This window comes from Amphimedon queenslandica, unplaced genomic scaffold (genome assembly GCF_000090795.2).
Source record: "Amphimedon queenslandica unplaced genomic scaffold, v1.1 AMPQUscaffold_13011, whole genome shotgun sequence".
NCBI lineage: Eukaryota > Metazoa > Porifera > Demospongiae > Haplosclerida > Niphatidae > Amphimedon > Amphimedon queenslandica.
The window spans coordinates 40971-65828 of NW_003546753.1; the positions used below are offsets into that span (position 1 = coordinate 40971).

A 24858-nucleotide genomic window follows, 5' to 3' on the forward strand; every position below is an offset into this window, starting at 1 on the left:
ATACTGTAATCCGTATACTCCATCAGCATGGGTAGCTACTCCACACATCAAGTTCTTTCTCTGCTCAAAAAAGGGAAAAGGCTTCAAAATTTCTTGTTGCAAGCTGAATTAAAACTATTAGGACGTGCAGCAAATAAATTTTATGATAATTTTGACCCTGATGAAAAGCTGTGTCAATCAATATTAAATAAATACCGTATATCATCACGACATATTCTTAATTATCAATTCTCTCCCAGTAAAAAGGTACATTATTTATGAATATTTGCATTAGCTGTAACATTGCAATCATATAATAGCTATTAGCAGCACAAGTCGAGGCTAATAAAACACTTATAATTAATTCAGATGAAGGACATATTGATTCAATTAATTGTAATCCTTCTCAGATATGTAAGTTTAAATTATTATTGTACTATAGTGTTGTGCAGTGTTGCCTAATGATAGTTCCATACTTTATGTAACTAAGAGCTCTGTCAATGAAAGACCTCATGAAGTTTGGAGTCGGTCGCTACAAAAGCAAGATACTTTATTGTATCAAGAAAATAATGAAAGGTATTACTATTAATTTGTTTATTATTATTATTATTACTGCTGTTATTATTATTATTATTTAGTATGCAATTGAATTTGGCACAAACAAGAGACAATAAATACATTACTATTACCTCTGTTTCAAGACTCTGCTCAGAAGTAAACTAATAAAATAATAATAATAATAATAATTAAAAATAATGATAATGACAACAACGATTGATTACATGCTATTATAAAGGTTAGGTTGTTACCTTTATCCATGGATATGTCATGCTCTCCAGCATTAGTAAAAGAAGCTGGAACTAATAATTATTACTATATTGATAGTGCACATGACAGATTATATATTTTAACAAATTATTTACAAGAAAATAGTAACTTTCAGGTAATTATGTGATTGCAGGCACATGTACCAGTACATAGTTTTGTTCATCTTTATTATTATTATTATTATTTGTATTAGTATTAGTATTATTATTATTAAGTGTTATTGTTATATAGTTGATGACAGCTTCATATGGATGTTCAAGCAGATGGGAACCATTTTACATTCCTGACAGCAATGTTAGTGGAAGGGGAAGGATTCGAATGAAGGCAAAAGATAATACTTAAATTTTTAGTTTATATTGCAAGATATTGAACTCTTCAACTCATTCATTGTAATGTATGGAAACACACGTGATCCAACATTACCTGTCATCATAATTAATAACATTAAAAATGAAACGTTTCACAAAATTGTAAGTTGATGTTACTAATGTATTTATTTATTATTTTAAAAGGTATTAAAAGACTTTACTTATGTACAAAAAGCAAGCAATAATGTTAGCATAGCTACTGTGTGTTTTTATAATTATTTTATTTTATTGATTAGTATTTATCTGAGGCTATTAAACTGACTGCTTCCTCAGTAATATCACCTCCAAAACATATTACAATTTCTCATGAAGGAGACATAGTAATTTACGATAATTGTTTTATTTATTTTTAATGTTATTTTATTCATAGTCATTTAAGAACAAAACCAACTTTAAATTACATTTGAAGCATTTGAAAGCAAAAGCTAAGGTTTGTTCTTGCATAGTTGTAAATCAATTTTCGTAGGATGGTGTTATGATTCCAATCACATTGTTTTATGATTCAAAAAGAATTGAATTGAATGGATCTAATCCAATGCTTATGATTGCATATGGTAATAAGAGTATCGTCAATTTGGTATATTTATATTTTAATGTATAAAGGTTGTCATGGAGTATCACTGTACACTGGATATGATGAAACACTACTTCCATTAATAAGAAGAGGGTGGATATTAGCCTACTGCCATATAAGGTATTGATAGTAATGATATTAATAATAATTATCATAATCAATAGAGGAGGAGGTGAGTTAGGAAGACAGTGGTATTTTGATGCAGTTAAAGAAAAGAAACTGAACTCTTTTAACGTAAGCAAGTGTAACACTTACTATTCATTTATTTTCGTTAAACACAGGATCTAATTTATTGTGCTAATCATCTCCATAGAACTGGATACTCTTCTCCTCAACTAACTGCTTTATATGGAAGGAGCTCTGGATCACTTAGTGTTGCTGGAGTATGCAACATTGACCCAGAAATAACAAAAGCAGTCATACTGGAAGTACAGTTTTAAGATGCATTTACTTTACAGTAATATGTATATGTAGATGCCATTGGTTAATCTAATGGATAATTTATTAAATGGGAATCATTACATTAATGCAATGGACTCTGAGGAGTTTGGTGATCCAAAGTAAAGAGCAAGTGAAAATTGAACTCTACATTATTATTGATATTTGTTATAGTATGGAGGGAGTAGTTGAGTCAATATGTCCTTTTCACAACTTAAGGAAACAAGTACTGGATTAAAACTGCATAGTATTGTTATCATTATTATGCTGTGTAGAACTATCCGTCATTTCTTATCACTGCATCAACGATTGATCCACTAGTGATGTATTCTAGTGTAGAAAGATATGTGAAGAGGTTAAAGGATTGCATAGAGCAATACAGAGCAACTTCTGTCAGTGATTGTCATACTGAGGGCATGAAAAGAGGAACAGTTATATTTCATAAAGAAACTGACTCTTCACATTATTGGGCTGATAGCTCCGCCATTCAGAAACAAGTTAGATTAATTAATAATGCACTGAAATGTTACTGCATTTCCCATTTAGGCTCTACTTAAGTTAAATTTTCTCATTAATGCAGTTCAAAGAGGATAAAAATCAATTTTGGGATTTATAACTAATTAATTAATATTAGCCACGCCTATTTCTACGCCCACTACTACTTTTCAAGATGGCCGCTGCTTTGGTAAGAAGAGGTTCTTTCATAGTTTCAGCCAAGAGGACACCGTTTGGTGCTTTTGGTGGTAAAATGAAGGACATATCAGTTGTCGAACTAGCTGCAATTGCTAACAGAGCAGCCATAGAAGCATCAGGGGCGCCTCCTGAGGCCATTGATTCAGTCATAACTGGAAATATATTACAGGTCTGAATGAGACAGCGAAGGGGCGAGGCCAGACTAAAATTGATCTATTTTTACTCAAATCTTTTTCTCATTTAGTCTTCTATTGATGCTGGTTATATATCAAGACATGCTGCACTCAAGGCTGGTGTACGTGAGTCAGTACCAGCTCTAACTATCAACAGGTTGTGTGGATCAGGTTTCCAGTCTGTCGTCAGCGCTGCACAAGTGAGACCACCCACACTAATTAAACCATAAAGTACCCCACCCCTTTAATTGACTAATGATATAGGAGATTGAAGTTGGATTGAGCCAGTGTGTTCTTGCTGGAGGAGCAGAAAATATGAGTCAAGCACCTCATACACTCCGTGGTGCAAGATGGGGGATACCCTTAGGCAAAGAACCCAAGGTACCCACTCTTTATGATTACAAGACGTTGTGTTACTATTTTTAGCTTGAGGATACTTTGTGGGCTGGCCTAACTGATTATTATTGCAAAATGCCAATGGGTATAACGGCTGAGAATTTAGCAGAGAAATACAACATAAGCAGAGAAGAATGTGACCAATTTGCACTGTCCAGTCAAGAAAGATGGGCAAATGGTTAATAATGATTTATATTTTGATGTCTCTATCTTACTTCTCTTCTTTCCTCCTGTAGCTAATGCTGAAGGGTATTTCAATGCTGAGATTGCTCCAGTTGAAGTGAAGGTAAAGAAAGGAAAGGAGATGTTTTCTGTTGATGAACATCCTCGACAAACTACGATAGAGAAACTCTCCTCTTTGCCACCTGTATTTAAAGAAAACGGAACAGTTTCTGCTGGAAATGCCTCCGTAAGAAAAAGAAAAAATCACTCCTTAGATCATTTTTTCCTCTTTTTCTTCTGCCATACCTCAGGGCATTTGTGATGGAGCCGGTTCTCTTGTTGTAGCTAGTGAGGAAACAATTTCAAAGTATAACTTGAATCCATTAGCTAGAGTTGTTGGGTATGGTCTAACTGGTGTGGATCCAACCATAATGGGGATTGGACCAGTCAATGCTGTACGTAGTCTGTTGTCAATTGCTGGACTGACACTTAATGATATTGAGCTAGTTGAAGTAAGAGATAATTCACTAATTCATCAACTTCATTACATATTAATGATTTTCCCAAAAACTGATTCTGAAAAAGAGCTGAATTTTAGCAACTTTAAAAATTCGTAAAAAATCTAAACTTGATCGGAATGAGCTGAAACTTTTTACACAGCATAAGTACGTATATATGTATCAGAAAAAAAATTATAAAAATGAAGAATTCTCTCCTAGTCATTTTTGATTAAATTTGGCTGATGACCCTGTACTATAGCACAGGGACTTTGGCCAGATTTTGGAGCAACTTTAAAAATTCATAAAATATCCAGTTTTGATCGGAATCAGCTCAAACTTTTTACAAAACATCAGGACATTTCTATGTATTAGGAAAGAATCATTAAAATGGAGAATTCTCTCTTAGCCATTTTTGACAAATTACCCTGTACTATATATAGTACAGGGTCATTGACCAGATTTTGGAGCAGCTTCAAAAAATGATTTACTACTATTACACCATGTTTGTGTCTGTATCATTTCATCCTCTGCAGGTAAATGAAGCTTTTGCTCCACAGACATTATCAGTCATTAAAGAATTAGGACTAGAGAAAGAGAGGACTAATGTTAACGGAGGAGCTATAGCATTGGGTCATCCATTGGCTGCTTCAGGCTCACGTATACTAGCTCATCTTGTCCACGAGATGAGGAGAAGAGGAGCCAAGTATTCCATTGGATCTGCTTGCATTGGAGGAGGACAAGGAATAGCAGTACTACTGGAGAACACACAAAAATAATATTAATAATAATACTGATAATAATAATAATAATTTAGTTTGTTTGTAACTTTGAATTATAATAGTATCAAAATAATATTTATGAACAATAATGTATAAATAATATTCTTTTATGTATCACTCAAAAATACACCATTGCATCAACTTGAGTTAATTTTGTAACTTCCCAATTTTATCAGGGTCATCAGTATTAAGCTCACTGATAATCCTCTTGAAGTGATTCTGTATCCTCATCATATTATCATAGGCTTCTTGACTATCAACAAAACATATTGTGAGACCAGATTGTGCAAATCTTCCAGGCCTCCAAATCCTGTGGAGGTACGTCTGGCAGTCTGGCTCATTGTTAAAATCCACTGGAATATCCCAATTGACCACTAGTGTCAACTACAATATAAAAGTGTGTGTGCTCATTTAAATAATACTAGGAAAATGTTTCTCTGTATTTACTTGGTCAATATCGACATCTTTAAGAGTTGTGATCAAGATTCTTTCCTGTCCTTTTCTAAGCCTATATATAGTCATAATTTGATTGAAATTTGAGAGAAGAGAGAATACCTGTTCAATACATCATTCCTTTGTTGAATACTTGACCTGTTGGTCAATAGAGCTACGGCATGTCCCTCTTCCTTCATTTTATCTGCAAGCCAAATAGCTGATCCACTTGTCTGCAAAAAAGCAAAAAAATAATAATCTTTCTTGTCTCCTTTTTCCCTACTCACACAACAGGATACAATACATTGGCCAATAGTTAGGACGCCATAAATGTTAGTCAAGGCAGCAAATTTCTCTTCATCACCAGCCCGGCACTGAACATAGTACTGCTTTATATTATCAAGGCTTTCCTCTAAACGTCTCAAACGAATAACATCAGGGTCAAGAATTACTAGACATTGAAAAAATGAGACCAAAAGTTGACAATATTGTAGGAGTACTTTTATTGGCAAAGGACATCACCTCTTTACTGCATGTTACACTGAACAAGACGTGTTGACAATCAGTCCTTAATAATCTAATGAGAGATAAGATCATTAATTTTATGCTCTTAATCCCCTCCTTTGCCATTTTACTTGCGCAGTCTGATTGCCTGGTCCTGCTGTCCTTGAGTGTCAATCATGATATCTGCTTCATCAAGTACAAACATGTTGATCAGTTTAGGATCAAAAACACGATACCTGACAGCACAATCAAGTATAGTACCAGCAGTACCAATGATTATGTGCTCAGTGATTCTCTGATTACCTAAAGTGGAAATCATAAGCAATGAGTGAATACTTGTGTGTTAAAATAACAAATTTTGTCCCATATTTTAGCACAAATGTAGTTTTAGCACATATTGTGGAAAATTAACACACCAATATTTTAAAAATTCATCAAAAAGCACACTTTTTTGTGCTAATACATTTGTTTTAAAATAACACCTGTGTTTTGTGCTATATTATTTTTGGAACAAAAATATGTGCCAATTTAACTTAACACACTTCTCTCTGAGGTTCTCTTTGATCCAAAAACTACAAGTTTCATTTGAATTTCAGGAGAGTTTTGTGTCATTTGCTGCAAGGCCCTAGCAGTTTGCTGAGCTGATTCTTCAGTAGGGGAGAGGCAAAGCATCTAATAAGAGAAATTTAGAGAGGGTAATAGCAAAACTATATAGTCTAGTGCATGTGATTGACTGATTGTTACTTGAGGGTAATGCCTTGATGCATCCACCCTGGCTAACATTGCCAAAACAAAAGCAACTGTGTTACCAGTTCCACTTCGACTCTGGACAATAATGCTTTGAGGTCTAACAAGAGAAGACACTAATAACCAGCTATCATTCTTGTACTCAAAATCCACTTTAAATTAATTCTTTTTTTTGCTTACGGGTCAGCTAGTAGAAGGGGTAGAACCTCTTCTTGTATCTTGGATTGCTTGTACACTCTTATGTGTATGCCTTTGGAGCTATGAAAGGGAGAGTCGCTGTTGAAGTTAGCCTCACATTCACCAGCATCACATTCATTACAAACCACAAGGAATTTGAGATATTTTTGGCACATTTTTAAAGTGCTTCTTTTATGGAATCAATATTTTATTGTTATAATAAAAATTTGTTTTTGTAGCCACTTTCGGTAATAAGATGCTTTGGTATTTGAATATTTTAGGATGCTCATAGCTAACTCATATTTATAAATCAACATCTGATAAATACATTTTTATTCTCAATAGTTAACTGAGATGATGTTGTTGATTCAATTGAGATTGTTTGATTAATGATACACAAATTTTTAGGAGGTTAAAATTACTGGGAGATTCTTAAGTATAGCCAGTAAGTTGATACTTTCCTGCATGGGAGGCCAATTGATAAAAAACTAAATACCCATATAGGAGGTTGATAAGTAAATTGCCAGAAGTTTAATAAGTTTGTCTGGGAGGTTGATCATTTTTGCTTTAAAATGCACATGCAGGCTTTTGCTAAGTGTTGCTAAGTAAACTAGCTGTTTATTTATTGTACACAGTAGAAGTCAATCATACACCCCTGCACCCTGCCATCTTTACTTGTTTATACACATATATAAAGTTTAATTCTATAACATACGGGTTTAATGTATTTGAGAGTACCAGTATTCTTCCTCTGGAAGATGCAGCAGATTTACTGTAGTTTTCATCTGTATCAGGAGCTGCTTCAGCCATTATGAATAAACTAGAGAAGTGGATATTGACTTATAATTTATTTCATTATCATCTGTGTTATAACTCAAGTGTTATAACTCAATTTAATACATGCTTGCACACAAGCATATAAGTTTAAGCATAACATAAAAGTTTTCAAAGAATTGATTTGCACACATGGTTTTAAGAATATTATTTTTATATGACATTAGTGTCATGGATCATCACTTGTTTCATTCATGCATTCATATAAACTAAATGGTCACGTATTAGCATAACATCCATTAGTATCATAGATCTATGTTTGTAAGTTTTACTAGGCCATCAGATTCTCATGAGTGAGGATGCAATTAATTATTATGATGCAGATTGATCTTGATCAATTACAAAACCTCAATCACAGTTACACATTTAATTACACTCCTTTTATAAATATAGAATTACAATTATGCCACAATGAAGTAATTTCAATTAAAAATACTACTTTGCATGAAACAGAATTACAGAAACACAACTTAGTTTTAAAAAGGACAGTTCATCTGTCATAAAAGTAATAACATATTGTCCCTAGGGTTTGCCACAAAGTGTAAGTAGCAAAACAGCACATTTCATGAACTTACAAGCAATGCACTATAGTGCATGGCTTTTAGAGTAATTTTAAAATTTATAAAAATTCGATTTGATTGGAATCAGTTCAAATATACAACATCAGAATATGTATATGTATGTATCAGATAAAATTATAAAATGGAGAACTCTCTCCTAGCTATTTTTGACAACATATGGATTAGGGTTTTCTACAAAGAGCACACCTTATGAATTGGCAAGAACCTGAGCACTATACTGAAAAACTCTGATTGCCACACTTCCATCTATTATGTGTACAGTACATGTACATATGATCATGTAATGTGAAGTGGCTATTGACGTAGATTGAGAGCATTTTCTATGACAACTCAATTTCAATAAAAATCCCAATTACATTCTGTTTAGGCTTAAGTCTCAATTACAATCAAAATTATGTAATTGTAATTGTAATTGAGGCTCTAAGTACAATTGCAATTGTAATTGACCCCGAAATCTGTTACGATGTTATAAATAATTCATTATTAACTGTATGCAAAACTGTAAAAAAATTAATTATTAGTGATTCTGCACAATGGGGTGGGAAACGGGAAATTGTGAATCAAGTTGAAGTGGCCTTAAGGTGGTCATTTATACAGGCTTGTAATGCAACCCATTACATGTGCAGTATGAACTAGGGGGAGGGGCTGGCTACATGAGACGAAAAGTGAACCAGCCTGAGGGTCATTTTTTACATAAAAATTAAAAAATGCTCATAATATTGTTGCTATCAAAGCTTAATTCAGTCAGGTTAACTGATCAGGGGAATTCCAGTATTGATATATAGTTTACTAAATGCATGCATGGTACATAATATTAGTACTCTCTTGATGGCAGTAATGGCAGCACATTAAATGCAGTAATGGTAGTAATCATTGGCAGTAACTTTGGCAGTAATGGCAGTTAAATGCATGCATGGCAGTAATGGAAATAATGGCAGTTAAATACAGTAATGGCAGTAATCATTGGCAGTCAGCTGGACATCGCACATGTATACACAATACATAAATATCTACACAAATTTTCAGGCTCAGGTAGATAGTGGTAAATATAGTGGAGAGCAGCCTAAAATATTCTCCTTTATTTTCATATATTTTCATATATTATATCTATACTAAAATAATGATTCGAAAGGCTGAAAAAACTGTTTCCTAATGCTTATTCTTCTCCATTTTAGTGCTAATCAGGCAGGTAGCCATTGTGCATTTTTTCTTTTCAACAAAATACATTCTTTTGTATGAAATTTCAGTGTCCACATGGCTAAATGTATCACAAGTGAATTACTGCAATGGAAGATTTCATGCAGTCACACATTTTTAGTAGACGAAAATACATGAAATACACATCTACTTACATAGTAAATACAAGTATATACCGGTTAAAAAATTAAAATACAAGTAGATACAGAGTAGATGTGCTATGTCTGTTAAAATGGCAGTAACTTATGGCAGTAATGGCATCCTTAAATGCATAGATGGCAGCAATGGGTCCAGCTTGCTAGACTATTTCAGCCAAAGTCAGTGTCCATGCATGCCATAAAATTACAGAACTTATCTTTATAGACCCACATGCATATCCAATCCTTTGAGAACCCTCAGATCCTGCCGGTCGTGCACGTGAACTTAAATATAATAATCGCGGGCGTACAGGTACAGTTGCTACAATTATAGATACTACAAAAAATGCATAGACTGTCCCGAAAGCTACTTTTAACACTGAAAATTTCCAAAACTACATTACTCTATAGTTGCATAACGTTTGGGTCATTTGAGTTCATTATTATGAAGACAGCATAAACGGTTACAATGTCGGCAATGGTCACTGCCACATCATTCAGCATTTGTAACAGTGGCGGACAGAATATCACCTCGAGCAATGATATAAACATTTTAAAATGCTTAAAAATATTGGCTTACTAGTGTTCCTTAGTCCTCACTTTCTGTGGTGAACTGATTCAACTGAAATACTAAAGCTCCTTGAAAGATCACAAGTTCTTTCGATAGCCGCTTAATCAATCACTAAAGGGTTAATAAAAATAGATCTGACAACCACGCCCACCGCAAATGGATTGCTAGCTCTACCTCTGACTGAATTTGTATCTTTACTGATGAGCAGCTCTAATCGGCGTTGTTTTTACCACTAGTAGTGTTCAGAAAATAGAACTTAGAATTCTGGGTTGCCGGAGCGACGAACAGCTCAGGTTGGCTTGCAAGAGTTGCCTCTTTACCCCCACAAGAGCATGCAAATGATCTTGAAACATCACCTGTGTACTTGTTCGAGGACTCATTGCCAATGCAGTTGCTGCATATGTCACAACTTGAATTGCTTCACTATAGATACTGGTGTCAAGTCTGCGGCTTACCATTTGGAATGCCCACGGTATCTTTCTGCCACTGATACTCTTCTTTGCGCACTAAGCCTTCTGAAACAGCAGCTAGGCTTTCCTCTTTGCTAGCATTTTCTGTCCGCAAAAATACCCGTAGCTCTCTGGACCAAACTAGCCCTGTCCATGTTATCATTACTGCCGGTGTTACTGAATTCTTGGGAGATATGCAATGCTGGTGAGAAAGAATGAAAACAGGATGTGATGTTTGCATTCCTGCAGTTCAAATTTCCCTGACCATTTGGACCAGTCACATCCTGCAGGTTTAGAGAACTGCTGGACTATATAACACTTAATGATTGAGCTTTGGGGATTGAAGTACAACAGAGAGAAATAATTCTCAACTATGCTATATAGTGAGGAGATAGTTTGAAAATTAGCTCTGAAAAAAAACAGACATCGCACATGTATACACGATACATGAATATCGACATGAATTTTCAGGCTCAAGTAGATAGTGGAGAGGAGCCTAGAATATTGTCTTTTATTGACATAATCATAAAGGCTTAAAAGACTGTTTCCTAATGCTTATTCTTCTCCATTTTAGTGCTAATCAGGCAGGTAGCCATTGTGCAATTTTTCTTTTCAACAAACCATATTATTCTTTTGTATGAAATTTTAGGGTCGACATGGCTTATATCATAAGGGAAAAACTGCAATGGAAGATTTTATGTGATGTTTTTTGCATTAAGTGGCACATTTTTAGTAGACAAAATACATCTACTTACAAAGTAAATACAACTTACCACCAGTTAAAAATTAAAATACAAGTAGATACAAAGTAGATAGAACTTGAATAGATGTGCTATGTCTGCTGAAAAACCACAAAAGTAGTCTCATACAAAATGCGATATGAACTATAATTCTCAGTAGAAACTGAAGAATCAGCTCAAAGCTTCAAACTTCAGTTCTACAACATGATAAGGACATGATATTAGTCTCGCGAGTAGGCCCGCAAGACTATATAGTATGCATTTGATTTTAATCCAACAACAAATCTAGACTCTCCTACCTTGATTTGTTACCTCTGCTATATTGACTTGAGTACACAGAAGCCATTTTCTTCTTTGCCCAGTTCAAATATCGGGATCACTAGTTTGACATCTGCAAATATTTCTCATTTTCATCTGATATATATACCACTCGTAGCTCAACTCACAACAAGTTAGTTCACTCCTTGGTATGTTATTTGGGATTTAAATCCTTCTCTTTTGTCTCTCCCTCTTGACTCTCTCTATTATATGTACTGGGTCGCAGGGCTAGATCCTGTCATTCCTTAGGGACTATTCCCCTTTTTTTACTTGCCTCCTATCTCTTTGTCTCCATTTACTATATAATTCTGTAAAAATAAAAATAATAATAATAATATGTATACCCCCGGCATTATGTATGCATATTAATGCATACATATTACCACAAAAATAATAATAATAACGATAACACACAAAAATAATATTAATAATAGTAGTAATAATGATGTAGTATTAATAATAGTAGTAATAATGATGTAGAATGTAGTAAATGTGTGTGTGTGTAACTGTGGATAATTATAATTGACATTTTGTTCTCATTTCTGTTGGTATTTATTGTAGTACATATTAAATGATTATTGCAAAACTTAATTGAGAAAGTGATAAAATCAACTCTGTGTGTATAAGTGATAACTATATTCATGACATGTGAAATGATAAATCAGGTGTGTGCATGTTGTTATAAATAAATGAACTCAATCAGTATTATATCATAAAACAGTATTATATCATAAAACAGTATTTTGCTGTTCACTTTAAAGTCATTAATTTTGTAACTTCTCAATCTCATCAGGGTCATCAGTATCAAGCTCACTGATAACTCTCTTGAAGTGATTCTGTATGCTCATCAAATTATCGTAGGCTTTCTGACTGTCAACAAAATTGATGGCGAGACCAGATTTTCCAAATCTCCCAGACCTGCCAATCCTGTGTAGGTATGTCTCGCAGTCCGGTTCATGATTAACATCCACTGGAATATCATAATTGACTACCAGTGTTACCTATGAAATAAAAGTGTGTGTGTGTTCATATTAGATAATAAGTAGGTTTCTTTGTACTCACTTGGTCAATATCGATTCCTCTAGCACAGAGATTGGTTGTTATCAGTAGTCTTTCACTTCCTTCTCTAAATCTGTTGCATAAAGAAAGTGAGAGAGAGAGAGAGAGGGGCTGTGTGAGTACCTGTTCAACACAGCAATCCTTTGTTCAACATTTGACTGGCCAGTCAAAAGAGCTACAGCATGTCCATCTTTGTTCATTTTACCTGCAAGCCAAATAGCTGATTTTCTTGTCTGCAAACGAACAAAAAAATATTATTTTTCCTGTCTCCTTTATTTCCACTTACACGACAGAATACAATACATTGGCCAATAGTTAGGACGCCATAAATGTTCGTCAAGGCAGTGTATTTCCCTTCATCGCCAGCTGTGCACCAAACATAATACTGCTTTATATTATCAAGACTTTCCTCTGAACGCCTCAAACGAATAATATTAGGATCGGATATTACTAAAAATTAAAAATAATGAAAGAAAGTCTGGAATATAATGAATGTAGGAGTACTTTTATTGGCAAAGGACATCACCTCCTCACTGTATGTTGCACTGAACAAGACATTTTGACAATCAGTCCTCAATAATCTAATGACAGATAGAACCATTAATTCATCTTATAACCATGGACTATAGCCTTTGCTTTTTTCTGGAAATTTGCTAATTTTTAAATGGCCATAGCTTAAAAAATTTTAGTCAAAATCGACTCAAACTTCTACAAAGCATTAGCAATGCGTATCTTAATCCACTCCTTAGTCATTATACCTGTGTAGTCTAATGGTCTGGTCCTGCTGTCCTTGAGTGTCAATCATGACATCTCCTTCATCCAGTACAAACATGTTGATCAGTTTAGGATCAAAAACACGATACTTGACGGCCCAATCAAGTGTAGTACCAGCAGTACCAATGAGAATGTGCTCAGTGACTTTCTCGTTAGACAAACGATGTTGAAAAACTACAAAGTGAAGAATAAGCATTTTTTTTACATTCAAACTATAATATCATAACAATATACCTCTTGATCCCCTAACAGCATATTTCATTTTAATCTCAGGGAAATATTGTGCCATTTGCTGCAGGACCTTGCCAGTCTGCTGTGCTAGATCAAATGTAGGAGAGAGGCAAAGTATCTAAATAAGGAAAATAGTCTCAGAGATTAAGAGAGGGTGTGATTGTTACTTGAGGGTAAGGCTTAGATGCATCCACTCTGGTTAGCATTGCCAAGACAAAAGCAGCTGTCTTTCCAGTCCCACTTTGACTTTGAGCAATTAAATTCTGAGGACTATATAATAATAAAAGAAACTACTTTTAATTAAGCTCTCTTGCTCAGTATTAAAGTCTCTCTCCCTTCTTTTGTAAGTATCAACTTACGGGTCAGCTAGTAGAAGTGGTAAAGCCTTTTCTTGTATCTTTGATGGCTTGCTGAATTTCATACTATAAATACCTTTCAAGAGGTTAGGGTGCCTTTATATGAGAGAGAGGTGTTAAATTGTTAATGTACATGATCATAGCATTATCATGACAAAACAGTAAATAAACAAAACAGGAATTTTTAGCATTGTTTTGACAACTTACAAAAATCTGAAACGTGCTCATAACTTAATATTAGTTTTGCAAATATGAATATAGGCTCAGACTTCATGCATGGCCAAAACTTAAGGAATGTTTCGATTTTTACTTTAAGTTCTAACAATCATACGATATTAATTAATTCTAAACATACAGGTTTAGCTCCTCAAATGTTGTTGCTGAGTAAAGAGGAGAAGATGGATCATTTTGGACAACATGGACTTCACTATAAATATCAACGAGTTTCTTCCGCAGTATCTTCGTGAAAAGTGATGCTTCAGCTTTAGTAAGAGGAGAGTCTTCAAAATCTTCATCAATAGTAGCTAGAGTGGTTGATCTTAATGATTGAGTGATACCAGCTGCAGCTGCTGGAGTGAAGCCAAGTCCTGATGTAGGCCAGGCTGCAGCTGAAGACTGAGTGATTTGGACCTCTCTTTCCTGTTGATATACTGCTTGGATCCAGTTTACTGTATCAGCCATGTTTAGAATAATAAAGCGAAGCTACAGGATTAACAGGACAACAGGAGCATAGAGAAAGTTTATAGTCTAGCTACACGAGGGTTCGGGGCGTAGCCTGGGTCTAGTCACGTGATCATAATAGATCTTATCAGCTGCAGAAGAAATCATAGAAATGGCTAGTTGTACCGGTATTCCTTCTGTGTATTTGTCTCTTAAAACTCTCAGTAGGTCTAATCTAATCTAATAGCAGTTTACTTTAATTATAACTAATGAATAGGTATTGATGATCTAAATGATGTTTTGCAGTTTCTTAAGGATTGTGACTTCTCTGACAAAGAATGGATGACCCTTGGCCTCAACCTTGGCTTAACCAAAAATACATTGGACAGCATTGAAGCAAATCACCCAAGTGATATTCACCATTGTTTAGTGGAATGCCTGTCCAAGTGGCTCCAAAGAGGTCTTAGTCCTACTTACAGCTCACTGATAGCTGCAGCTCATTTCTTGGAGGCCACAGCTGAGAAAATGAAAAAGAACATAGAAAAGAGTGAGTTGGAAATAATATGATATCATGAGTTGCCTGCAAATATAAATTGTGCGCTGACCCTTTTGACACGCATTATTTAAAGGGATCGAAGCTACTACACTGAGTCGTTGCAATTAATATAAGTTTCACAAATAATGTGTGCTAGAACGGGAAATACTAGAAACGATTGATTTCCTTTCAGTTCCTTTGAATCAGTGAGTTCCTGTAACTCTAAGCAACAGAAGTCTTGTTAAAGAAAAAATGACAGCACAGTATACTTGCATGCCTTGATGCATCACTTTGTTATGCAAGTTGACTGATGATGCCAAAGAAGGCCTTACTATATGCATGAAGAATATAATGACACTATATTATATATGATTAATATATTTATTATAATATATATATATAATTTACAAGGTAATTATTACAGAGGTATAGTCACTGTGCATAATAACTTATGTACTATAATAATTCAACTACATCAGTATAATGGAGTTTATACAACGCTAAACTCTTGCCATAAAGTATACAATTGTATTTACATATGTTGTTATTTTAGGCTCTGTGCTTTATAGTGGAGTTTTGTATCATCAACAAAAGGAAGTTGGATGCTGGGAAACAACACTAGCTGTTGGCAAAGATGCAAATGCACTTATACAAGTAATATATTGTGTCATAATTGTGACAATTAATATGCTATTGTATAGCATATTAGAAGTACATTTCCACATGCTGAACAAGATACTTCGATATCATTTACATTTGCTCAACCTAATGGCATACTTGAATTGAAACTGAGTCCTGTAGGAAGAGTTCCACGTGAGTATGGATGGAGACTAGATCCTAAGCAAGAACCAATGCAAGTATGTCCACATACAGATACATAATTTCTATCATGCACATTATATCTAGATACATGTCTTTCAAAGTGTTGTTGAAAATGCTTTGATGGGTAGTTGCAGTATGTCAGTGTATGCTAAACCAGGTGTTGCTACAGAATCAATTCGGCATCCAATTAAGTTACTTGGAATAGAACCTGAAACTACTATTTACATCAACAGACAACCTCCTCCTTCTCCTTTCCCTGCTGCTCCATTAAAAGGTAAATCAAATGACGTAGTGACTATTGTATTTATATTCTATTTGTTAGAAAAAAGATCAAATGAAATTGTTTTACGTATGCATATGCATGAATTAGGTAATAACAAGAGTAAGCACTGTAGTTCCATATTAATGAATTGACTTTAAGAAAAAAAATAGATACTGTTTGTCAAATAATACAAAAATCTTTCAGTAATAGGTGATCCACTTAACTATGATTATGGTTGTGATCTCATAAACAAGCAAGATAAGAGAATAAAGAAAAATCTTGTCCTGACTCCAAATTTTTTGCAGAGTTTAGTTGAGAGAGGAGTAATTAACGAAAAGACTAGAAATTTTCTTAATGAAAGCTATGACAAGACTGGTAACGAAATAATGGATTTACTAATCACAGATGTCTGGACCGCTGTTTACTTTGATGAAACCAATTTTCTATTCTTTTTGGAAGCAATGAGAGATCAGGATTCCGCAGAAACTAATAAATTAGCAGATATTTTGAAAATGCTTTATGTTATGAAGCGTGAGAAAGGTGAAGATGATTTTAGATTGCTCAACTTGACTGATATAATTATTGTGTAAAAAATACTTTTAATTAAACAAATAATTGATAAATAAAAACCACATAATTATCACAATATCAAAAAAATCAGTACAACATAATAATAATAATAATAACAATGATAATGAGATGATGAGGGGAGAGAGAGTATGAAACATCTGTCTTAATTCTAATCAAAAAATATCAAGATCAAGCTCGTTAAATATATTATTAGATCTGACAGGATCAGCATCAACTTGATTCAAGAGCTGCTGCAGGTCAGAGCAATTCTCAAGCCCATCAATCAAACTGTGATAAGCTTGAGCTGAGCCCTCGAGATCAACTTCAGCAGGAAACAGGCCAGGAGGAAAGCCGTAATTGAAATCTTTTCTGTGTGGGGTTGGTGTTATCATCTTCAAGTAATTATCAACAAGTCTCTGAGCAGTCACTGCATTTTCCTGCACTGTAGTGTCTGCTGGTTGAGTGACTACACTTGAAGACTGAGAGTCAACAAGGGCCTGAGAGGAAGTAGAGGGAGCAGGAAGAGGAGGAGGTATGGTGCTGCTGCTTTTTGAGGTCTGCTGCCAGTTTAAATCAGGAAGAAGGTCGGTGAGTACATTGTTTTTCATTCCTCCTCTACTACTGCTTGCTCCTCTATTAACAGGACCAGAGGTTGATTGTTTGGAGGCATCAACTTGTGTCACTGTTTCTTGAGCCTGCTCTGACTTCTCCCCTCCAGTTGACCTAATAATAATAACAACAACAACAACAACAACAACAATAATAATATCATACTTATAACTTAAGAATAGCTTTACACAGCATTTGTAAATTGATAGCCCTCACCTTGTCCTTGTATGTACTACATTAGTGCACACAACATACTCCACTTGATGAGAGAATGGATTAACAAAACTGAAGGCTTTCATTGCAAGCCAAACCCACTTCTTGTCCTTTGAGAGGAACCGATAATGGACAGTTGGCATTGGAGTCCTCTGCTTCATTGCTAAAGAAAAGGAGAGACTCGTTATGATGTTAGAGGAGGGATTAAAGTACAGTACCTTCATGGTGGAGCTGTATCATCTTTTGCATGTCATCAGGATGGAAGTAATCATAGGAGTTGTGACCAATGAGATCTTGGGGAAGATAACCCAAAATATTAGAGACACTAAAAAAATAAAATAAAATAATAATGATACATGAAGGAAAAAAAGAGAAACGAAAAAGTTTAAATACCGTGGGTCAATATAGCTGAAACGTCCATCAACTCCAACTCTTGCAATAAACTCTCTATCATTGCTAGGTAGCATGGAACTAGCACAAGCGGAAGAGGTGGAGTCTCCAAAATGCTGCAACCTAGCAACAGCAACAAGACAGGCCCCGTTGGCATCTTTCTCAACTTGTAAAGATTGTCTCTCAGCCAGAGTCAGGTTCCTAATAACCATTAATAACCTTTAATAACCAGTACTTAATAACTAATGTGACAACATTAAACATTTCAGATAGCCATAACTTTAAAAATATTAATCAAAATCAGCTCAAACTTTCTATACAGCATAAATACATCAATATCTTTCAGAAAATGTAATAAAAATTGGGGGTGATTTCGGAGCCATTTTTTAGAAAAAACCATGGGCTATAGCCTTGGGTATTTTTCAAAATTTTGACATTTTCTTAAAATGGCTGTAACTTGAAAAATTGAAGTTGGAATCAGTTCAAAATTTCTACAAAGCATAAGCACATCAATATGTATCAGAAAATGCAATCCTTTGTTCAACATTTGACTGGCCAGTCAAAAGAGCTACAGCATGTCCATCTTTGTTCATCTTACCTGCAAGCCAAATAGCTGATTTTTTTTGTCTGCAAACAAACAAAAAAAAATTATTTTTCCTGTCTCCTTTATTCCCTACTTACACGACAGAATACAATACATTGGCCAATAGTTAGGACGCCATAAATGTTAGTCAAGGCAGTGTATTTCCCTTCATCGCCAGCTGTGCACCAAACATAATACTGCTTTATATTATCAAGACTTTCCTCTGAACCCCTCAAACGAATAATATTAGGATCAGAAATTACTAAAAATTAAAAATAATGAAAGAAAGTCTGCAATATAATGAATGTAGGAGTACTTTTATTGGCAAAGGACATCACCTCCTCACTGTATGTTGCACTGAACAAGACATTTTGACAATCAGTCCTTAATAATCTAATGACAGATAAAATCATTAATCTTATGCTCTTAAACCATTTTTTCTTAAAATTTGGTAATTTTTAAAAATGGGCAAACTTAAAAAATTTTAGTCAAAATCGACTCAAACTTTCTACACAGCACAAGCAATGTGTATCTTAATCCACTCCTTAGCTATTATACCTGTGGAGTCTGATGGTCTGGTCCTGCTGTCCTTGAGTATCAATCATGACATCTCCTTCATCCAGTACAAACATGTTGATCAGTTTAGGATCAAAAACACGATACTTGACAGCCCAATCAAGTGTAGTACCAGCAGTACCAATGAGAATGTGCTCAGTGACTTTCTCATTAGACAAACGATGTTGAAAAACTACACAAAGTGAGGAATAAGCATTTATTACATTCAAAATACAAAATACCTCTTGATCCTCTGACAGCATATTTCATTTTAATCTCAGGGAAATATTGTGCCATTTGCTGCAGGACCTTGCCAGTCTGCTGTGCTAGATCAAATGTAGGAGAGAGGCAAAGTATCTAAATAAGGAAAATAGTCTCAGAGATTAAGAGAGGGTGCGATTGTTACTTGAGGGTAAGGCTTAGATGCATCCACTCTGGTTAGCATTGCCAAGACAAAAGCAGCTGTCTTTCCAGTTCCACTCTGACTCTGAGCAATTAAATTCTGAGGACTACAATCAGAAAAAATACATTTAATTAAGCTCTCTTGCTCAGTATTAAAATCTCTCTCCCTTCTTTTGTAAGTATCAACTTACGGGTCAGCTAGTAGAAGTGGTAAAGCCTTTTCTTGTATCTTTGATGGCTTGCTGAATTTCATACTATAAATACCTTTCAAGAGGTTAGGGTGCCTTTATATGAGAGAGAGGTGTTAAATTGTTAATGTACATGATCATAGCATTATCATGACAAAACAATATATAAACAAAACAGGAATTTTTAGCATTGTTTTGACAACTTACAAAAATCTGAAACGTGCTCATAACTTAATATTAAGGCCTTTCTACACTTGTCCACTTTGGATCCAGAATTAAGACAAAATCCAGGATTAAAGCAGGATTAGCTTGTTCACACTTGTCTTGAATTGGGATTGAAGCTAGATCCAGTCAATCCACATCCAGAGGTGGATTGAAGTGGATTGATCTCAATTAAATATTCATAACCTGTAGAAGCCAATGCAGTTTAATTCACTTTTAATTCTTCAAAGTAGCTTAGTGTGAACACAACCAAAGAGGATTCTATATTAGTAGGTTGCAATTCTGAATCAAAAGTGGACAAATGTAGAAAGGCCTTTAGTTTCGCAAATATGAATATAGGCTCAGACTTCATGCATGGCCCAAACTTACAGGAATGTTTCTATTTTTACTTTAAGTTCTAACAAATCATACAATATTAATTAATTCTAAACATACAGGTTTAGCTCCTCAAATGTTGTTGCTGAGTAAAGAGGAGAAGATGGGTCATTTTGCACAACATGGACTTCACTATAAATATCAACGAGTTTCTTCCGTAGACTAGTATCTTCGTGAACAGTGATGCTTCAGCTTTAGTAAGAGGAGAGTCCTCAAACTCTTCATCAATAGTAGCTAGAGTGCATGGAGTGGTTGATCTTAGTGATTTAGTGATACCAGCTGCAGCTGCTGGAGTGAAGCCAAGTCCTGATGTAGGCCAGGTTGCAGCTGAGGACTTTGTGATTTGGGCCTCTCTTTCCTGTTGATGTACTGCTTGGATCCAGTTCACTGTATCAGCCATTATAATAAAGCTACAGGATTTCACAGCAAAGTTTACACTGTCTAGCTCAAGGTCTAGCTAGCTACACGAGGGCCGGCTCGGGGCGTAGCCTAGGCTATTAAATCACGTGATCATCTTGCTGCAAAACACCAGGCCAGGAGTGGCTGAGAAATGGCTAGCTGTAGCGAGAGCTGTAGTCCTTCTGTGTCTCTTCAAACTCTCAGTAGGTCTAATAGCAGTTAACTTTAATTATAACTAATGGGTAGGTATTAATGATCTAGATGGTGTCTTACAGCTTCTTAAGGATTGTGACTTCTCTGACAAAGAATGGATGACCCTTGGCCTCAAGCTTGGCTTAACCAAAAGTACATTGGACAGCATTGAAGCAAATCACTCTAAGGATGTTCACCGTTGTTTAATGGAATGCCTGTCCAAGTGGCTCCAAAAAGCTGATGAGGCTGTTAGTCCTACTTACAATTCACTGTTAACTGCAGCTCATTTCTTGGCGGAGGCCACAGCTGAGAAAATGAAAGTGAAAATAGATCAAAAGGGTGAGTTATTAATAATATGATGTTACGAATCAACTAGTATACCTGCAGATATAAATCGTGCCCTGACCATTTTTGATAAGTATTATTCAAAGCTACTACAGTCATTGTCTGATCCTGAAACTATGGCTTATAAGCTGCACAAGGAAGGTGTGTTTGAACAGGAAGTACTGGAAAGGATCGAATCAGAGAGTTCCTCTATCTCTAAGCAACGGGAAATTTTGTTGGATTCTCTTAAAGAAAAAATGGCAGCACAGTATACTTGCCTTGAAACTTTCATCACTTTGTTGTGCAAGTTGACCAATGATGCCAAAGAAGGCCTAGCCATGAAGAAAGACTATGGTATATTGGTATATGACATAACATCTGTATTTTACCATGCATTTATAGAAGAGTTCAAGTCAAATGGGGAAATTCAGTCAGAGAGGCAACTTGAAGAAAGCCAAGGCTTACAGAATGACAGTGCAGAAGGTTAATTGTATTATAGTACTGCATGTTTATGTAACGGTATACAAATCTAGTAATAAAGCTTATACAACACTATTTTTTCCCATAACAGCATGTTTACATTAATCCATACTTAGGTTCTGTGTTTTATACTGGAGTTTTGTATTATCAACAAAAGGAAGCTGGTCGCTGGGAAGCAACACTAGCTGTTGGCAAAGATGCTATCACACTAGCACAAGTAATATTGTCATTACACCATGCCTTAATTGTGACAATTATTATTGTAGTACATTAAAAGTACAACTTCACTTGCTGAACAAGAGAGTTTGATATCTTTTAAGTTTAAGGAGCCTAATGGCACACTTCAATTGACTATGCCTACTGTAGGAAGAGTTCCGTGTGAGTATGGATGGAAAGTAAACCCAAAACAAGAACCAATGAAAGTATGTTCATGGATAATTATTATACATGCATGCATCATTAAAAACTGTACTGTTATAGATAATTCAGAGTGTTGTTGACAATACTTTAATAAGTAGTTGTAGTATGTCAGTTCATGCTAAACCAGATGTTGCTACTGAACCAATTCATCATCCAGTTAAATTACTTGGAATAGAGCCTGAAACTACTATTTACATTAGCAGACAACCTCCTTCTCCAGCAAAGGGTAATGTTGTTATGTTGCAATTAAAAATTATATTGGCATCTTATTTTTTAGAAAAAGTTACTAGATCAAATGCATCAATTTTAGATGAAAATAGATATGTATCAGGTAATAAAGAGAATTTCTGGTCAATTGAGACTAAACCCTTTCATTATAATTAATAGGTGTATCAAGCAGCATAGCTTGCGATATGATACGCAAATCATCTGATGATATAAAGAAAAATCTTAAGTTGACTCCATCATTTATACAGAGTCTGATTGAGAGAGAAGTAATTAAGGAAGGTCATAAAGATATTTTGAATGGGAGCTTTCATTTAACTGATGATCAAAGAATGGATTTGTTTATTATTTTCGTTTGTGATGCCATTAATGATGATGACGATAATTTTCTTTTCTTCTTGGAAGCAATAAGAGAGCAGAATTCTAGAACAGCTGATAAAGTAGCAGATGATTTAAAGGAGTGTCATGATGATAACTACAGATTTGAAAATTCTAATGAATTTGATTCTAATGGTCAGTATTTATATGATTATATCAATTATGGTCCTTGATACTGATTTAATGTACTTTTAATATAACAATCATAGCTATAGTTGTGTTTTATTAGTAATTTCTGTGATAAATTAGCTAACTTTGAACAAAAATTTATGAATAAAAAATCACAATATCAAAAACTGTACAACAAAATAGTAATAATAATAATAATAATAATATGAGATGATGAGGGGAGAGAGAGTATGAAGCATCTGTCTTAATTCTAATCAAAAATATCAAGATCAAGCTCGTTAAATATATTATTGGATCTGAAAGGATCAGCATCAACTTGATTCAAGAGCTGCTGCAGGTCAGAGCAATTCTCAAGCCCATCAATCAAACTGTGATAAGCTTGAGCTGAGCCCTCGAGATCAACTTCAGCAGGAAACAGGCCAGGAGGAAAGCCGTAATTGAAATCTTTTCTGTGTGGGGTCGGCGTTGTCATCTTCATGTAATTTTCAACAAGTCTCTGAGCAGTCACTGCATTCTCCTGCACAGTAGTGTCAGCTGGTTGAGTGACTACACTTGAAGACTGAGAGTCCACAAGAGACTGAGAGGAAGTAGAGGGAGCAGGAAGAGGAGGAGGTATGGTGCTGCTGCTGCTGCTTTTTGAGGTCTGCTGCCAGTTTAAATCAGGAAGAAGGTCGGTGAGTTCATTGTTTTTCATTCCCCCTCCTCTACTACTACTGCTTGCTCCTCTATTAACAGGACCAGAGGTTGATTGTTTGGAGGCATCAACTTGTGCCACTGTTTCTTGAGCCTGCTCTGACTTCTCCCCTCCAGTTGACCTAATAATAATAATAATAATAATAATAATAATAATAATACCATACTTATAACTTAAAAATAGCTTTACACAGCATTTGTAGATTGATAACCCTCACCTTGTATGTACTACATTAGTGCATACAACATATTCCACTTGATGAGAGAATGGATTAACAAAACTGAAGGCTTTCATTGCAAGCCAAACCCACTTCTTGTCCTTTGAGAGGAAGCGATAATGGACAGTTGGCATTGGAGTCCTCTGCTTCATTGCTAAAGAAAAGGAGAGACTCGTTATGATGTTAGGAGAGGGATTAAATTAAAGTACCTTCGTGGTGGAGCTGTATCATCTTTTGCATGTCATCAGGATGAAAGTAATCATAGGAGTTGTGACCAATGAGATCTTGGGGAAGATAACCCAAAATATTAGAGACACTAAAAAAATAAAATAAAATAATAATGATACATGAAGGAAAAAAAATAAAAGCGAAAAAGTTTAAATACCGTGGGTCAATATAGCTGAAACGTCCATCAACTCCAACTCTTGCAATAAACTCTCTATCATTGCTAGGTAGCATGGAACTAGCACAAGCGGAAGAGGTGGAGTCTCCAAAATGCTGCAACCTAGCAACAGCAACAAGACAGGCCCCATTGGCATCTTTCTCAACTTGTAAAGATTGTCTCTCAGCCGGAGTCAAATTCCTAATAACCATTAATAACCTTTAATAACCAGTACTTAATAACTAATATGACAACATTAAACATTTCAGATAGCCATAACTTTAAAAATATTAATCAAAATCAGCTCAAACTTTCTATACAGCATAAATACATCAATATGCATCAGAAAATGTAATAAAAATTGGGGGTGATTTCGGAACCGTTTTTTGGAAAAAACCATGGGCTATAGCCTTGGGTATTTTTCAGAATTTTGGCATTTTCTTAAAATAGCCATAACTCAAAAAATGGAAGTCGGAATCAGCTCAAACTTTCTACACAGCATAAGTATATCAATATGCATCAGAAAATGTAATAAAAATTGGGGGTGATTTCGGAACCGTTTTTTGGAAAAAACCAGTGGGCTAAAAAAATTAAAAAAAAACAAGATGAAGTAGGATTCCAAACGACCAACGAAA

General features: G+C 35.0%; 9 protein-coding genes across 10 annotated transcripts; 4 read left to right on the plus strand and 5 right to left on the minus strand.

Annotated features, from left to right (window-relative positions):
- Positions 1–8: 8 nt before the first annotated feature.
- On the plus strand, positions 9–2788 carry LOC105314298 (prolyl endopeptidase-like). 2 transcript variants are annotated; one of them, XM_020001904.1, is made up of 18 exons: positions 9–246; positions 300–393; positions 432–555; positions 618–693; positions 776–922; positions 1039–1101; positions 1158–1277; positions 1320–1361; positions 1412–1495; positions 1546–1605; positions 1642–1729; positions 1779–1869; positions 1914–1983; positions 2031–2177; positions 2224–2309; positions 2362–2413; positions 2463–2684; positions 2734–2788. In XM_020001904.1, exons 1-18 carry the CDS (start codon positions 28–30, stop codon positions 2779–2781), a joined length of 1833 nt encoding a protein of 610 aa, XP_019857463.1. In that variant the 5' UTR covers positions 9–27; the 3' UTR covers positions 2782–2788. The 2 variants fall into 2 exon arrangements, with proteins under 2 accessions (XP_019857463.1, XP_011406687.2); XM_011408385.2 differs by having other exon boundaries at positions 155–246; positions 470–555.
- A 47-nt stretch (positions 2789–2835) lies between these two features.
- Positions 2836–4900, plus strand: LOC100636926 (3-ketoacyl-CoA thiolase, mitochondrial-like). The gene is made up of 7 exons (XM_003389648.2): positions 2836–3049; positions 3125–3253; positions 3318–3434; positions 3480–3627; positions 3686–3858; positions 3923–4123; positions 4645–4900. Exons 1-7 carry the CDS (start codon positions 2858–2860, stop codon positions 4885–4887), a joined length of 1203 nt encoding a protein of 400 aa, XP_003389696.1. The 5' UTR covers positions 2836–2857; the 3' UTR covers positions 4888–4900.
- Positions 4901–5037: 137 nt separating this feature from the next.
- LOC100637053 (ATP-dependent RNA helicase DDX19A-like) lies at positions 5038–7560 on the minus strand. The gene is made up of 10 exons (XM_020001893.1): positions 7466–7560; positions 6754–6831; positions 6571–6673; positions 6365–6498; positions 5958–6161; positions 5823–5899; positions 5610–5773; positions 5446–5555; positions 5338–5398; positions 5038–5274 (listed from the first exon to the last, which is right to left on the minus strand). Exons 1-10 carry the CDS (start codon positions 7558–7560, stop codon positions 5038–5040), a joined length of 1263 nt encoding a protein of 420 aa, XP_019857452.1.
- Positions 7561–12331: 4771 nt separating this feature from the next.
- LOC100637180 (ATP-dependent RNA helicase DDX19A-like) lies at positions 12332–14620 on the minus strand. The gene is made up of 10 exons (XM_011408386.2): positions 14353–14620; positions 14001–14093; positions 13809–13911; positions 13645–13759; positions 13395–13584; positions 13141–13217; positions 12923–13086; positions 12760–12869; positions 12640–12709; positions 12332–12578 (listed from the first exon to the last, which is right to left on the minus strand). The coding sequence occupies exons 2-10, from the start codon at positions 14060–14062 to the stop codon at positions 12342–12344; spliced, it is 1128 nt and encodes a 375-aa protein (XP_011406688.1). The 5' UTR covers positions 14063–14093; positions 14353–14620; the 3' UTR covers positions 12332–12341.
- Positions 14621–14829: 209 nt separating this feature from the next.
- On the plus strand, positions 14830–16866 carry LOC109585776 (uncharacterized). The gene is made up of 7 exons (XM_020001894.1): positions 14830–14881; positions 14935–15204; positions 15746–15846; positions 15894–16049; positions 16099–16288; positions 16337–16384; positions 16481–16866. The coding sequence occupies exons 1-7, from the start codon at positions 14830–14832 to the stop codon at positions 16864–16866; spliced, it is 1203 nt and encodes a 400-aa protein (XP_019857453.1).
- A 153-nt stretch (positions 16867–17019) lies between these two features.
- Positions 17020–18285, minus strand: LOC100637307 (aryl hydrocarbon receptor nuclear translocator-like protein 2). The gene is made up of 4 exons (XM_020001895.1): positions 18062–18285; positions 17887–17993; positions 17678–17831; positions 17020–17569 (listed from the first exon to the last, which is right to left on the minus strand). Exons 1-4 carry the CDS (start codon positions 18268–18270, stop codon positions 17020–17022), a joined length of 1020 nt encoding a protein of 339 aa, XP_019857454.1. The 5' UTR covers positions 18271–18285.
- Positions 18286–18567: 282 nt separating this feature from the next.
- On the minus strand, positions 18568–20512 carry LOC100637431 (ATP-dependent RNA helicase DDX19A-like). The gene is made up of 8 exons (XM_020001896.1): positions 20444–20512; positions 19790–19882; positions 19603–19705; positions 19439–19553; positions 19200–19389; positions 18958–19034; positions 18738–18903; positions 18568–18682 (listed from the first exon to the last, which is right to left on the minus strand). The coding sequence occupies exons 2-8, from the start codon at positions 19849–19851 to the stop codon at positions 18568–18570; spliced, it is 828 nt and encodes a 275-aa protein (XP_019857455.1). The 5' UTR covers positions 19852–19882; positions 20444–20512.
- A 385-nt stretch (positions 20513–20897) lies between these two features.
- Positions 20898–22990, plus strand: LOC109585783 (uncharacterized). Its single transcript, XM_020001906.1, has 9 exons — positions 20898–20985; positions 21029–21313; positions 21362–21652; positions 21701–21781; positions 21895–21995; positions 22045–22200; positions 22259–22424; positions 22476–22529; positions 22586–22990. Exons 1-9 carry the CDS (start codon positions 20934–20936, stop codon positions 22972–22974), a joined length of 1575 nt encoding a protein of 524 aa, XP_019857465.1. The 5' UTR covers positions 20898–20933; the 3' UTR covers positions 22975–22990.
- A 77-nt stretch (positions 22991–23067) lies between these two features.
- On the minus strand, positions 23068–24511 carry LOC100637558 (aryl hydrocarbon receptor nuclear translocator homolog). Its single transcript, XM_003389652.2, has 4 exons — positions 24227–24511; positions 24051–24157; positions 23842–23995; positions 23068–23745 (listed from the first exon to the last, which is right to left on the minus strand). The coding sequence occupies exons 1-4, from the start codon at positions 24433–24435 to the stop codon at positions 23181–23183; spliced, it is 1035 nt and encodes a 344-aa protein (XP_003389700.2). The 5' UTR covers positions 24436–24511; the 3' UTR covers positions 23068–23180.
- Between the last annotated feature and the right edge of the window lie 347 nt (positions 24512–24858).

What these genes read in the sequence shown, in the direction of transcription:
- LOC105314298 (XM_020001904.1), top strand. Translation starts at nt 28, where the DNA reads ATGGGTAGCTACTCCACACATCAAGTTCTTTCTCTGCTCAAAAAAGGG. An exon ending in ATTTGAAAGCAAAAGCTAAG is followed by an intron (nt 1,606 to 1,641) that starts GTTTGTTCTTGC and finishes CAATTTTCGTAG; the next exon opens with GATGGTGTTATGATTCCAAT. An exon ending in TTCACAACTTAAGGAAACAA is followed by an intron (nt 2,414 to 2,462) that starts GTACTGGATTAA and finishes TATGCTGTGTAG; the next exon opens with AACTATCCGTCATTTCTTAT.
- LOC100636926 (XM_003389648.2), top strand. Translation starts at nt 2,858, where the DNA reads ATGGCCGCTGCTTTGGTAAGAAGAGGTTCTTTCATAGTTTCAGCCAAG. An exon ending in CCTTAGGCAAAGAACCCAAG is followed by an intron (nt 3,435 to 3,479) that starts GTACCCACTCTT and finishes TACTATTTTTAG; the next exon opens with CTTGAGGATACTTTGTGGGC. An exon ending in TCAAGAAAGATGGGCAAATG is followed by an intron (nt 3,628 to 3,685) that starts GTTAATAATGAT and finishes TTCCTCCTGTAG; the next exon opens with CTAATGCTGAAGGGTATTTC.
- LOC100637053 (XM_020001893.1), bottom strand. Translation starts at nt 7,560, where the DNA reads ATGGCTGAAGCAGCTCCTGATACAGATGAAAACTACAGTAAATCTGCT. An exon ending in CAGGCAATCAGACTGCGCAA is followed by an intron (nt 5,900 to 5,957) that starts GTAAAATGGCAA and finishes ATCTCTCATTAG; the next exon opens with ATTATTAAGGACTGATTGTC. An exon ending in AGGAATGATGTATTGAACAG is followed by an intron (nt 5,399 to 5,445) that starts GTATTCTCTCTT and finishes GACTATATATAG; the next exon opens with GCTTAGAAAAGGACAGGAAA.
- LOC100637180 (XM_011408386.2), bottom strand. Translation starts at nt 14,062, where the DNA reads ATGAAATTCAGCAAGCCATCAAAGATACAAGAAAAGGCTTTACCACTT. An exon ending in TGCTGTTAGGGGATCAAGAG is followed by an intron (nt 13,585 to 13,644) that starts GTATATTGTTAT and finishes TTCACTTTGTAG; the next exon opens with TTTTTCAACATCGTTTGTCT. An exon ending in GAGGAATCGATATTGACCAA is followed by an intron (nt 12,579 to 12,639) that starts GTGAGTACAAAG and finishes TTTATTTCATAG; the next exon opens with GTAACACTGGTAGTCAATTA.
- LOC109585776 (XM_020001894.1), top strand. Translation starts at nt 14,830, where the DNA reads ATGGCTAGTTGTACCGGTATTCCTTCTGTGTATTTGTCTCTTAAAACT. An exon ending in TTTGTCTCTTAAAACTCTCA is followed by an intron (nt 14,882 to 14,934) that starts GTAGGTCTAATC and finishes ACTAATGAATAG; the next exon opens with GTATTGATGATCTAAATGAT. An exon ending in CCCTGCTGCTCCATTAAAAG is followed by an intron (nt 16,289 to 16,336) that starts GTAAATCAAATG and finishes TCTATTTGTTAG; the next exon opens with AAAAAAGATCAAATGAAATT.
- LOC100637307 (XM_020001895.1), bottom strand. Translation starts at nt 18,270, where the DNA reads ATGGTTATTAGGAACCTGACTCTGGCTGAGAGACAATCTTTACAAGTT. An exon ending in TTCAGCTATATTGACCCACG is followed by an intron (nt 17,994 to 18,061) that starts GTATTTAAACTT and finishes TTATTTTTTTAG; the next exon opens with TGTCTCTAATATTTTGGGTT. An exon ending in GATACAGCTCCACCATGAAG is followed by an intron (nt 17,832 to 17,886) that starts GTACTGTACTTT and finishes CCTTTTCTTTAG; the next exon opens with CAATGAAGCAGAGGACTCCA.
- LOC100637431 (XM_020001896.1), bottom strand. Translation starts at nt 19,851, where the DNA reads ATGAAATTCAGCAAGCCATCAAAGATACAAGAAAAGGCTTTACCACTT. An exon ending in TGCTGTCAGAGGATCAAGAG is followed by an intron (nt 19,390 to 19,438) that starts GTATTTTGTATT and finishes CACTTTGTGTAG; the next exon opens with TTTTTCAACATCGTTTGTCT. An exon ending in GATGTCCTTTGCCAATAAAA is followed by an intron (nt 18,904 to 18,957) that starts GTACTCCTACAT and finishes TTTAATTTTTAG; the next exon opens with TAATTTCTGATCCTAATATT.
- LOC109585783 (XM_020001906.1), top strand. Translation starts at nt 20,934, where the DNA reads ATGGCTAGCTGTAGCGAGAGCTGTAGTCCTTCTGTGTCTCTTCAAACT. An exon ending in AGTGAAAATAGATCAAAAGG is followed by an intron (nt 21,314 to 21,361) that starts GTGAGTTATTAA and finishes GTATACCTGCAG; the next exon opens with ATATAAATCGTGCCCTGACC. An exon ending in ATGCTATCACACTAGCACAA is followed by an intron (nt 21,996 to 22,044) that starts GTAATATTGTCA and finishes TTATTATTGTAG; the next exon opens with TACATTAAAAGTACAACTTC.
- LOC100637558 (XM_003389652.2), bottom strand. Translation starts at nt 24,435, where the DNA reads ATGGTTATTAGGAATTTGACTCCGGCTGAGAGACAATCTTTACAAGTT. An exon ending in TTCAGCTATATTGACCCACG is followed by an intron (nt 24,158 to 24,226) that starts GTATTTAAACTT and finishes TTATTTTTTTAG; the next exon opens with TGTCTCTAATATTTTGGGTT. An exon ending in ACTAATGTAGTACATACAAG is followed by an intron (nt 23,746 to 23,841) that starts GTGAGGGTTATC and finishes TATTATTATTAG; the next exon opens with GTCAACTGGAGGGGAGAAGT.